Source organism: Strigops habroptila, chromosome 2 (assembly GCF_004027225.2).
Source record: "Strigops habroptila isolate Jane chromosome 2, bStrHab1.2.pri, whole genome shotgun sequence".
NCBI lineage: Eukaryota > Metazoa > Chordata > Aves > Psittaciformes > Psittacidae > Strigops > Strigops habroptila.
This window is the reverse complement of record NC_044278.2, coordinates 111,894,114-111,907,267: the sequence shown is the minus strand read 5'-3', so window position 1 is coordinate 111,907,267 and position 13,154 is coordinate 111,894,114. Positions and strand designations below refer to the sequence as shown.

Below are 13,154 nucleotides of genomic sequence, written 5' to 3'. Positions count from 1 at the left end.
TATATATTACAATTGTAGAAAACCAAGCTATTTTCTTGAGAGAAATTAATCTGAAGCTCTAATTTGTTACAATTTGTAGACAGCCCAAGGTGTCTAATCTTCCCAGAAATCTAAATACTAACTGCAAATATTAAATCTTGCCTTTTTTTTCACCATAGATTTTTGGCGAGCAACACAGTGTGAAGGATTAACATGAAATATGAATTTCTGAATAATTTTAAAAGGACAGAGTAATGTTTTGACAAGATTTTATTGTGAAACATTGGATTTAGAAAAGGTACAAAATGTCAACGGTCAGATGTGTGCCAGTACAGTATTTCAATAGTCTATACATGTGGACAGCTGAAAAGCTTCACTGCAGAACGTGTATTTAGACATCCTATCTAAAAGGGGGCTGCAATATTCACAGGCTTAAAATACATAAATAACTTGAGCCAAAATGGCCATTATTGGTCAATGCTAATCAACATCTGGAAACAGGCTAAAAAGCACAATACAGTACAACAATCTCCTCGCAGATCCACGTTTAAAGAACATCAGTTTATCATGTCTATAATCTACAGCTCCAGGACGCTATTTGCAGGACTGGGATTCAGTTGGCTAGTTTACAACTTTTAAAAATTCATGTTAAAAATGAGATTATGGAAGAAAAGTCCCTAAAAATTTTTCTGACTGGGATTTATAAAGTCCATTACTTCTAATACAGAACTTCAGTTTGTTCCTTTAAAATGTCCTTCCTGCGGCTTGAACAGGTACGATTGAGTAATCTTAATTCAAACATTTCAATTTGTTAAGCACTTCTATTTTTTAAACCCAATTTCACCAACGATGGGTTACCATAATTTTTCAACTGGGAAAAAATTATCAAATACTAATTCTGAATTAATGAAAGTCATACATTTGTATATTAAAAAAACCCCAAACATCATCCCCAAAGGGGATTTTAGCAAGTTTAAAGAAGAGCGTTTATAAACATACGAAGTCGATTTTAGGGTATAAAAGTACATGTATACCGTATGAAACAAGATTCTTTTCAAATCATTCAGTAGTCTGTCACTGCTGGTACTTGTCTGAACTACTGAAAAAGTGTTCACAGTTCAGTACAAGGGCAGACAGCCAAGGAACATTAGATTTTGGTTCTTTAATTAAAAGGTGTGTACTTTATTCTACACAGTTAAGCTTACTGAAATATCAGCAGTTACCCTGTTACCAGTCAGTACCCAGAGCTGAACTAAATCTTTACTTACAGATGTCTACTTCACTTACTTCATGCTGATCCATAACTCACCTTCCTGAGTTGAGACCTTGGGGTATACTAAAGTATGTTTAATAGAGATTTCTGAATATGACTAATGTCCCTTAGGAGCAGAGCTAAACTTAAACTGATGTAATTTAGAATCAAAATCTACCCACAACATTAAAACAACCCACCCTTTGACACCACATCCACTCCCTTAATTTCAAGGCCATTAGTTTTGGCTACTCTTTTCTCATTGTGTATCTTTATTGGGTGGATGAGAATCTCGCAATTCATTAAGAAGAATCACCATAAGTTACAACCAAGTACATTAAATCGGACAATGGGGATAAATTTTTGTAAGACTTTGGGTGTGTATCACTAATTAAGGATACAACATTGGGATTACAATGTCTGCTATGGAATTAAAATTAGTGCTGTGCCAAATGGGAAAAAAATATCAACAATTCACTAAACTCCAGTGTGGCAAAAACCAGTTTGTTTTTTGTTCAGGAAGTGTTTGGCATGAGCAGCACTAACAAAATTCTACACCTCACAGACACAAGCTACAAAGGTTATCTAAAGCCAATACTCACTGTCCATCAATTAGCTAGCTCTTATCACTGCTTCAAGCACTGCACTAGCCACTTTGATCTTTGTTTCGGATTCTTCTGTACACACATTTATATTTACATAAAACATTTATTAAACATGATTTTAAAACATAAAAACCTTATGTACAAAATACCAACATTCCTATAAATAAACAGTTGGAGAAAGGCACTTGCAAGAAAAATCTACAGTAAATCTTACAAAAACCACACTGCCTCTGTTACTGTACAATAGATAATCTTTCAGTAAATCCCAATCACAAGAATGTAAAACACTAATTACGTGTTATAACTAAAGAATATAACCGTTACAGTTGTATTTACACTTACATATATGCCTTTTTTTCTTTTAGTTTCACTTGAGAGCACCATGATTTCCACTCTAGATTTGTATTTTGATACAAAGTAAAAGAACAGTTGCCAGAAACCAGTGTTCAGTGTCACTGCAGATTCATAAACTTTTGGCTGACATCAGTGGAGTTTAAAAGTTGCTGCTTTGTAAAAAGTACACCTAGCTTGTTATTGCATGTTGTCCTTTTAGAGAGAGCACGGCTATGTTCTCTATGCAATCGTTTAATACTATTGCTGGCAAAAAGTTTCCAATATCAAAAAAATAAAAACATTCTTCAAGCCAGTTGAAGTATTTCATCTGAACAGTAACTAAAAAAAGCTGCATATTAATTATAAAAACATGTAGGAAACATGCCAACTAATCTGGTGTGCAAAAATATTTTTTTCCACTACACAGGATTTTAAGGGCTTCACAGAATAACTCAAAGGTACATTGAGTAGCAAACCCCACAAATAACCAGTTCCTCACGGAGACGTCAGTATACTCCCGCTTTTATCAAACTTTTTACCCTTTGACAATGCTGCAACCTGTTTGAGCAGTTCTCTGTTTTTGGCCTGCAATACAGACAAAAAATGCGTTATGAATTACTGAAACATCTCAGACAGCTTCATGCGCTAATTTCCCATTGCATTTATGAAACAAATTCTCAAAATGTGCATGTGAGAATATTCACTGAAGGTAACAACCACTTTTGAAAGACTTGTTTATACATGACTTGCTTTTTTGTATGAATATTCCACCTTCAGCAGAAAAGGTAACCGCATTTTCTGCGCCGCAAAATTTAGCACCTGAGGTATTGCACTGACTACTTGTTCAGTCTGTGATTTATACGGCTGAACAATTTATAAGGCCCCATGGTAATTATAAGGCAACTAATTCAGTCTTTCTTCTTGTTAAAGTTTGCTTTAACAAGAGACATTTAACTGTCAATCATGTTAGCCCTGAGCCATTCAATCAGATCAATGGCACACTGAGAACTGATTATATATCAGAGAACAGACACAAAAAATAACATAAGCTTTGAGACAGCATGTGAGGTAAGCCTCTGTCTTAACCTTAAAAAGCAATTCTTACCGTGAGTTTAATCCACATGGAGATTGTCTGTTGACTGCAGAACTGCTGTACAATGCATTCAAAGTTAAATGTGGCAATGACCATTTGAGAACTTGGTACTATTTCGTTGCTGTGAGTGAACTGCTTCAATACATAATTCCATCCGAGTATTTCTCAAGTATTGATAAGCAATCACTCACCTGCAACTGTTCCACAGTTTCCTTGTGAGCTTTCTCCATGCTGTTCATCTTTGTCCTCAAGTTAGACTCCTGGTACTGGAAGTCTGCCTTCAGTTCTGTCAACTGAGAACACAAATCCTATGAAGATTCCTTGGACTGTTACAGTACACAACTTTTAATTAATTTGTGAAATCAGAAGCCTCAGGAATCTTACGAAACACAATATTTATTTACTACTGTAGTACTGACAGCACTTGAGAAGTAGCCTGAAAAGTAAGTATGTCTATTTTATATGAAGAAAACAACTGTATTTATATAACTTGTTTTGCTCAGGATTAATGAAAGTTAATCCTCAACAAAAACAAAAAAGCAAATATAAGACTAATGATTTACAATCTTAGCTGTTCTTTCAGCTGTGAGATACTCATCAAAATCTTTGTTTATATGGTATGGTAACAGATGAAAAATCTGCCATATAAAGACAACAGGAAGGATTCCTTTGTGTCCTTTTATGCTACAATTTGTCCTAAACCAAGATATACATTCCAAAGTTTCACTGCTTCTCAATCCACAACAGTGAATTAAACCGTGTTATTAAAAATGTGTAATTAGAAATCCTTCACTTGCGATTTAATTCTGAGTGCATGGTGTAGTATTGCAGCCACTGGGTCTGAGACAGGCAGAGATTCAGATGACACACATTAAGGTAGGTGTTTCTAAACTGTGATATACGCTTCTGCCCAGGCAGGTGAATGCTTCTTCTGGAAGCACATGCAGCTGAGTGAACTACTAACAGTTTGCTGTATAAGGACACAGATGTTTTAAGAACCACTTCTTTAAAAAGCTTGGTTCCTCAAAGCATCCCAGATTCACCTGGGATTCACCTTTACTGGGAAATGAAGCCTCTTCGCCAGCAAAGCAGCCCATTGTAACAAACCAGGGCACAGATTCCTAAAATGACTACCAAGACTACTATTACCAACCTTAGTATGTGTCAAGTCACACGCAGTGAAACAAGGTATCCGAATGAACTGTCAGTGAAACGGTCCTAAATAAAGTGCAGTTATCTCAATACAAGGATATATACCTCACTGCACACAGACCGCTGTTCAATGTATGTACTTGCAGCTGTAGCAGATTCCAGGGGATCCAGTACAAAACCACATACCACAAACTAAATATAACAAAAACTAGTGGTAGTATTGCGCCATAGCAAAGTATGCAGCTAGATGAGCAACACGCTACCTGTGAACATGCAGCAAACTGTGCTCCCTTCCTAATGATCAAGTCTCGGGGACCCATGGTAATGATGTGGTGTCTCACTAACCATTTGTAATGATTTTTGTAATGATACAAATATATTAATGGTCCCAAAAGCAAAACAAGGCTAGTACTACAAATAACAAGCACTGGTAATGACATGGCTTGGATCTCGAGTCATAACAAAACATGATGAATGAGGATTGTCTGTAAAGCTGGTGTGCAGAGTTGGTTTTGTTGCCGTATGTTATACATTTCAGAGGTCCTTCTTTTGGAGCACTCCAAACAGTTCAAATGCTGTCCCTACAGAAATCTTGGGACAAGATCTTAACAGGAACCACCCACAGGATTGGCTCAGGCATTTATTCCCTTTACTATCTCACAGTCAAAAAATAATCTGCATTCATTCGTTGTAAATTTTTCAGCTATGCAAACACTGTATGATGTGTACAGCTTTTCTCTCCCTGCAGCAGCTGAAGAAAGTGAGTGACACTCTGGAAGTGAGAAATTCATGCCTGAAGGAGTCTTTAAGTTCAAAGAACTTTGAGGTCAAATAAATAGTTCTAGCAATGAGGATATTAAAATTATTAGATGCTCTCCCTATGGAAACGGCACAAAACAAGTTACTGCAGTGGTTACACAGAAGTAGGTGACATTTCCTTACCTAACCCTTTTGTTAGCTGTGCCCAGTAGATCAAATATAAAAAGAGATAAGAGAATTTCCTACTGACTCATGATCTTCTACTGTCTTTATAAGAGAGAGAGCAGGGCCTTAATGTCTGTCCTTTGACAGAGAATAAGAGAATCCATGACAGACTGTTCAGCTCTCTCACATTAACTGCTTAAAGGCTTGAAATAGCGAGTACTTCTAACGCTCGGTATATTATTACACTGATAGAAATGAAAAAGGGTTCAATGTCCTTTACAGAACACACTGAAGTGTAAGAATGAAGATACCAAACTATGGTTTAAAAATGGAAGCATTTTCTTTTCAGGATCAATTACTCTTTCTGAACCACTAATGTTCTAACAGGCCATCATGCATCTATAATCAAAATGTTACTTGAAAATACAGCAAATTCATTTTTTAATGCAACTACATAATTCACTCAGTCCTGAACTGACATTCTAGAGCCACCGTTACAGAGTGTCTTCAAAGCTTCTAGTCAACCAGGTGGCAGAGAAATAAGCTCTAATAAAGGCAAAGCAAAGTAATGTATCTTTTAGCTATTTCTCTTTTCTTCTTAGTCATTAAATTGTTTGAAGGGTGAATTCTTGTATGAGTTTCACTGCAGCCCTTTGGGCTTGACGACTTTGCTTAACTTTTGTTGACAGCCAGGCATCTAATCCAAGCCCTTCTTCTAGTCTCTTATCATCCACAAAGACTGAGTAACCTACGCTACATGTATGCTACCAATCTTTTCAAATCAAACCGCTTAATTTTCATACACTGTACATGTAAATTTGGATACCAACTCACTAGTTATGGCTATAGTTGCTTTAGTTTCAAACTAAATAAAAATTATGCTAAACTCAGAATGGTTACTGCTCTTAATCCTCCTCATCTTGTGTGCCCACCAGCCTCTGCAGGCACCTGGGATCTTTGCCGTGGCTCAGTTTAGAATATGCAAAAAACATACAAACCACTGTCTGGCAGTTTATCCATTGTGGCACACAACCCGAGTAACAGTAAACCAGATGGCTAGCTTCTAGATGGCTGAAGCGAGGCAAGATGAATTCCTTTTGACTTAGAGCTAAAATATATTAATGATACAGAAGTCCCAAACTTCTCCTTTTAAACGGTAAGATCTGATGAGTTTAAATATGAAAAAATTGTATCTGCTTTTTGGTTTACCTCACCATTTTGACACTGCCGGGAGTCTACAAAATAGAAAACAAAAAGATAAAGTTCTTACTAAGCAGGTGCAACTTTTACCTTTTTATCTTTTTCTAAAATAGTCTGATCTCTTTGCTGCAGAAGACGTTTAAGTGACATTACTTCTTCTTTCAGCTGACTTATGAGGACAAAGTTGTCAGTTCCTCCACTGTCTGCTGACTGATTTATAGAGCTACTAAAAATAAAAACCAATAGTTACTTACAACATCGATTAAAAAAACCACCTTTTTTTTTTTAATTTCAAATTGGATAATTAATAATTCCACAAACATCCTTAAGGACTAATGCAAAAAAAGTATGTACCTGACAGAAATGGATGCAACTGGCAAATTACCTTACTAATGGCACACATTACATACACCTGCAGAAATATAATTAAGTATTAGCTTTGAGGGGGACAAATACCTTTTGACTGAAGCAGCCACTTTTACTTTCATTACAACTGTTTGGCCAGAGACAGAATAAAGATTCAGTCTCATACATAAAGGTTCAAAAGACTTTTTTAGATACCAGATCAGCTTAAAGCAGCAGCTCAACCCTGTGTCTAGTCGACAAAACACTGATGTCAGGGAATACTGTTTTGTTGATAACTGTTGCCTCATACATAAGCTTTATTTAATTTTGCCCCAACAGCTTGAAAGCAGGAAAACAGTGACAGTTATCTGCTAATAAAGTCATTTACTTGACTGACAGCACTCAGATGCCACCCAATAATCTGTCTGGCTGGACAGTAGTTTCACCTCCCTCATTCAGACCAAAGGAAAAAAAGAAAAGAAGCAACTGGCCACAAATCCACAAGTCAGTGCTCTATTTGGTTGAAATGGCTCAGCTTTACAAAAACGTAACTTTACCTATCTCCATTTGATGGCTTGGATTCCAGTTTGGGTTTTTTCTTTGGAGTTTCATTCTGAATAGCTGCAGAGGATTTATGGCTGAAATCAAACAAAATGTAAACCTAAAGCCTCATACTATATAACTCTCTAACATCACCATTTGGTACATGTGAAATAACTAACTCATGCTCCTAGCTGGAGTGCTAGAGATTAGCCAGAAATGCAAGGCAAAAAAAAAAGTCCTTTATATTAAAACCACAAGATAAATAAAAAGGAAATTAATAAATAATATTATATTTACCTCTGTTTCCATAGTCCCTGATCTTGTTCTGGACTCAGGCTGCTGATTCTGAAACATGTGAAATATACTTGGTAACTGACCAAACATACCATTACTTCTAAGTTTATGTGAATGGTTATCTGTGCTTGCTAAAACCCCCCATTATGAATTTTCAGCTGGACATTTGTATTATCAGTCACATTCCTGACAACTCTGCCACCATGCCGTAAAAATATTTCTTGGCTAAATGCTTACACTGTTGTAAAACCCAAGGGGCAGATTTCAAGACCTTTCTGCTGGTACTTCCCAATTTTTGTGAATTTTGTATTGCTACTCTTGTACTTAGCAAGCTGGCCTAAAGCAGCATTCCTGGGATTCCCATACTGCTGTATGGGATGTCTGAAGTGATGCTTCTGTGGTGCCATAAGAGCAACGTTAAGTTTTGGATCCCTGAAAATAACTGCTTATCAGGTTTTTGTTTTCAGTAATTTCAAAAGCAACTAATAGACACCATTGCTTTAGGAATGGTAGAATAAAGAAGATTGTGCTGAATGAAACAGTTCAGTGAATCTGTATTTCTACCTCGTTGTCTCGGGGAAAAAGAGTAGTATTTACTGGACCAGAAGGATGGACCCATTCCAGCCTATAGAAGAAAGGTGCCAAACCAGGAAAACTGTGATTTGTAGAGAGATGTTTACTTTTATAACCCTTGAGTACATTATTTTGTAGTAAAGAGCCAACTTATTTTTTTATCAAATCCTTACTATATCTCTGCCACATGCACTAAATTAGATTTAGCCTGTTGTAACTCAATTTTCAGCAGACTTGAAAGAACAGGAACAGTACAGTAACTCTCTGCATGACAAGAATATTTTTCCTCCTCAAATTCTTAAAAAAACCCAAATCTTACTTTTCTCCTTAAGTGAAATTATGTGCATTTCTCTTCTCCTTAATCCCACTATCATTCTAGTTTATTTTGCTTCTATCTAAATTATGCTTAGTCAGGCAAGTTTCAGTCAAGATGGACAATTATAAGCACTAGAAAAGTGAAGCTTAGAACAAAAGTGTTTGTGTGTCTGGGGTCTGGATCATTGCCACTGCAGCCATAGTATTTACTACCCAACACAAAAATAATTAAGGAGTTCTACACTGCCATAAACCCACCAATGAAAAGAATTGTGATTATTGTTGTACTGGCATAAAAACCAAATCAATTCTGGGATTTACGACCAAACAAGTCAGCCTGAAGTACGTCAGGGTAGCGATTCTGAGCGAAGTAGCTGTTCTGGACCCACTGCTAATACACACCTTTAACCCATGGTAAATGCATGTAAAGTAGGAGTTACCACACAGTTACTGCTTAAAGTCAAATTCAAGTTTATACCCAAATAACTTGTTTTTATAGCCATTCTGTGGGTTTCTTTTCTAGACTTGCCACCAATTTTAACATTGAGCAGTGTGATGACCACTGAGAATTCCTGCTTTTTGCTGACCTCCCTTCACCCAAACTATAAGTATACAAGGATTTTAACAGACCATGGAAATACAATATTCTGCTGCTGCTTTTGATGCCATGTTTTAGCAGCCCCTCTTATTTCCTTTGATTTGATTTCAGTACTAACAAAACACAGAGGAGTTACCAACAGCTACTTTAATTTTTGAAATACTCACTTGTGATGACTGCTGCTGTGACGATGATGGTGGTGGTGATGGTGGTGGTGTTTTGAATGATGCTGGTCTTTCTCAGTAAGAGATGAGGATGAGGAGTTGGAATGTGAAGATCCTAGGCTCTTCCTCTGTTCTTTTGTCTTCTGTAGCACTCTCTTGTAGGACAGCGTGCAGAGCCAACACAACAACTTTCCATCAACCTTTTGGGAAATAATTCATAGCAGGTTGTTTGGTTTTATTTTCCAAGTATAGTTGCACTAGAAAAATGTATTTCAATGTTTGCAAGAAAAATTTGCTTCACTTCATCTGTTATCTTTGTGAAAAATCCAGACACCTCTTTGGTATGAAACTTTGGCGCTACCACATCTCCAATGTATGCACGTTGTCTTTTAGTAAAGTGAACCTTAATCCATTTCTCTTTGTCATTTAAAGTTACAGAAGAAAGCAGTTCCAGCAAATGTTGGACTTTCTCTATATCACAGAAGTGACAACAACTATTTAAATGGACAAATCAGTTTTAGTTTAGACACCATGTACCCTCTCTCAACCCCACCGTATTCCAGGCAGAATCGAGATGTCCAGCCAATGTGTTACTTGTACCAAGTAAATTCTTCTGTAAAAATAGCATTATTCTTGGGTTCAGACAAGAGGCTTTTGAGGTCATTTCCTCAGCACCTTCTGGAATTAGAAGGTGGCACTCACCAAAGCTATTTAAGAACAAAGAACACAAAGGGCTGCTCAGTGCAGTCTACCTCTCTGGTGGTGTACTTTACAGCAAGGCAGGCACACTAGAAGAGGTACAGTGGCAGATTCAAGTTAAGGACATACACAGGGTCCAAAGAATGGGAAAATAAAAATGAAAAAAATAATGGCAAAGCACCAGGAACTGTTCAGCTGCTTGACCTTGCCCAGCTACAACTGCCAGCGTACGCTTAACCTTATTTCTAAAATTGACTGATTTAACTTAAAGTAAGTTAGCTCAGTAAGTTGTGAAACCTAACTCAAATATTGTAAAGCACAGCAACTTTAATATTAGTGAACTTAAGACATATTCCAGTTAATCTTTCTCTTCTGCAGGAGAAACACTGCCTGTTGTCAGCCTGAGCCATGACAGCCGTGGAACAAAGCCTACCTTCCTTCTTCCCTCCTCTTTTCGGTCAAAAGCACACTGCTGTTTGCACTGTTCACAGGTCTGAGGTGGGCCATACTTCTTCTCTGAGTTGGTGCAACGCTGACATTTTGTGCCGATAAATGCTGCAATAATATTGCAATACTGACAAGGCTTGGGCTGGAAAACAGGAAAGTGGAGCTGAAGTTAATACACATTTACAGTCTGTGTAATGAACACAATGTGTCAAATCACACAATGATGCTTCTAAACTACCAGGGTTTCATATAACCTATCTTAAAGAACCTTTTACCTCGTTTCTATCTTCAGTACTAAACATTTCCCCTAAAGTGATGTTCCTTCAATGATCAAAACGAGTCTGGGCTTTCCATGAAAACCCAGGCACATATTCAATGAAATAAACACAGTGTGATTGCTCACCTCTATACCTGCCTCTTCTTTTATTTTTTTAATATAATGATGTTTTCTCAGTTTTACTACATTACTTAAAGAAACTACTTAAAAACCTTTAAAAGCAGAGTCATCAAGTCTTTTTTTTAGACTGGAAGTTCCTGAAACATCCCTCTCCCTTGCACTACTCACAGATGTGATAACCCCACTGCTCCAAGATCAGTCTCCTGATCCCTGCAATTCTGCAGGAAACTTAAAACAACTTCAGCTCAGGTTATCAACTTTCATATCATACACTCACTCAGAATCATACTCTGAAGGAAAATAAAACTGCTGCCGGTTTTCCCAAGTTAGAAATGGTTAATTATGCTCGACGCCGTTCTGGTTTTTGATGAACTACTGCTAAAAACCATTGCTGGATCAAGTCTTGTGCTTCATTTTGCCACATTTTCATCTTTGAAATGATGTTCTTTGTTCAGTTTACATTTACATTCACAATGCGCCTGACGAGATCCCAACAGCTGTTACGTTTCCCAAATAAGCTGAGTTTCATCTAATGTGGTTTATGTCAAGCCTACAGAAGTTGTGTGCATTTCTTCCACAACAAGATTATCTTGGTGCCTTCTCCAAAGTGGTATCTGCAGAGTTCTCATATACAATGTGTGTAGTCATATATTGAAAAATTAGTATAAGAACTGAAGCTGAAATTCAATGTGAGAAAATGCAGAGTAACACGAATATAGTTAATACCCATATCTTGAATATAGTTGAGTACTATATATATTAATATCTTGAATATGAATATAGCTAATACCCATATCAAAATCTTTTCTACTTAATAGCTTAACGCGATTAACATGCATTTAAGATTTTTAAGCCTTCCTTAATATGAAGTATGTGGTATTACTAGATCCTCACATTGACCACTCATTAAAAACAGAGGCAACTAATGGTCTTTGTGAAATCAAGTCTGTGTTTGTGAGAATGAATAACTTTACATGCATAGAGTGAAGTAGCATTGGTTTTGCCATGAACAGCTCTGCTGCAGTCATTAATAACTATAAAGCAACATATAACCACAATGGATTCGAATTTGAAAAGAGAAACCATAAGGCACAGAGGAAATCAAGAGCTGCCAGTGATTTTCATCACCTTGCTGAAAGACAATCCTTTTTTTTTAATATTTCCGACAGAAAATACGATTAACTGCAAGAGAGTTGAATTTAAAACGCGAGCGAAGTTAATTCCATCATTGAGAACCAGGAGCCTACTCACCGTTCCAAACTGCTTCACGTTCTGGGCACACTTCTTGCATATCGTGTTAGTTTTGCTAGAGATAAAATTGCACAATGTTGAGTTCAGCGACAAACGCGCTCCTCGAAACTCTGCCCCACGCACTGACCGCACACGGGCTGCGGGCAGCAGTGACCGGGCACACCGCGCCGCGCCGCTTGGCTTCTCTCCCCGCCGTGCCACCGGGTGTGAACCTCCGCCGCGAACACCGATCACCCCGGGCGGAACCGCCGCTCCTGCGGGCGCTGCCTGCGGCAGGACCCGAGCCGGGCGCGCACACGGGCCCCCCTCCCGTACCTCTCCTGCTGGAACTCGGACCGGCAGTAAGTGCATTTCACGATGGGGTGGGCGATCCGGCACTCCTGCGGACAGAACGGCGCGTTACTGCCCTGCCCCGCGCACCGCGCCCGGGGCCGACACCCTCCCTCCCGCTCCTCCTCTGGCGGGACCCTGCTCCGCCCGCCCCGCACCTTGCAGAGCTGCTGTCCCTGCGAGAGCTCCTCGAACGGGTACCGCTGGTTGCACTTGGTGCAGGCATAAAGAGCCGGGGCGGCCGCTGCCGCCGCCGCCGCCATCCGCGGGGCGGACACGGGCGGGCCGAGGGAGGGGACGAGGGAGGTGCCGGGGCGAGGGCCGGGAGCGACCGCCGGGGAGGCGCCGCCGCCGCCGCCCGTCCCCTCCCGCCGCCGCCGCCGCCCTAGGCCCCGCGCCGAGCCCGCGCCGCGGCCCCCTTGTGTCGGCAGCGGCGTCACCCCGCGCCCCCCGCCCTTCCCTCCGCCCCGGGCTCGGGCTCCGGCGGCAGCCAATCACCGCCTCGCGCCAAACCTGCCTTCAAAACTCGCCGCCCAATCGCCGCCCCCGCTCATCCCGTTGCTGCCAATCCCGACGCGGGCGCCTTAACCCTGCGCTGGGTGATGATTGGGTAGCTTCGCGGCCGCGCCGCGGATTGGACTTCTCCGGGCGGTTGCTGCT

General features: G+C 39.5%; 1 protein-coding gene across 2 annotated transcripts; it reads right to left on the bottom strand.

The window, feature by feature from the left end:
• Positions 1-234: 234 nt before the first annotated feature.
• On the bottom strand, positions 235-12,965 carry FAM76B (family with sequence similarity 76 member B). 2 transcript variants are annotated; one of them, XM_030475774.1, is made up of 10 exons: positions 12,653-12,965; positions 12,480-12,544; positions 12,165-12,219; positions 10,503-10,658; positions 9,374-9,570; positions 7,724-7,771; positions 7,441-7,521; positions 6,629-6,764; positions 3,454-3,555; positions 235-2,754 (listed from the first exon to the last, which is right to left on the bottom strand). In XM_030475774.1, exons 1-10 carry the CDS (start codon positions 12,755-12,757, stop codon positions 2,665-2,667), a joined length of 1,035 nt encoding a protein of 344 aa, XP_030331634.1. In that variant the 5' UTR covers positions 12,758-12,965; the 3' UTR covers positions 235-2,664. The 2 variants fall into 2 exon arrangements, with proteins under 2 accessions (XP_030331634.1, XP_030331635.1); XM_030475775.1 differs by having other exon boundaries at positions 6,629-6,761; positions 12,653-12,963.
• Between the last annotated feature and the right edge of the window lie 189 nt (positions 12,966-13,154).

Excerpts from the sequence above, each read along its gene's own strand:
- FAM76B (XM_030475774.1), bottom strand. The coding sequence starts at position 12,757 with ATGGCGGCGGCGGCGGCAGCGGCCGCCCCGGCTCTTTATGCCTGCACC. Across the intron at positions 12,545-12,652 it reads AGGGACAGCAGCTCTGCAAG|GAGTGCCGGATCGCCCACCC; the intron begins GTGCGGGGCGGG and ends TTCTGTCCGCAG. Across the intron at positions 9,571-10,502 it reads AAGAGGAGGGAAGAAGGAAG|GTTGATGGAAAGTTGTTGTG; the intron begins GTAGGCTTTGTT and ends ATTTCCCAAAAG.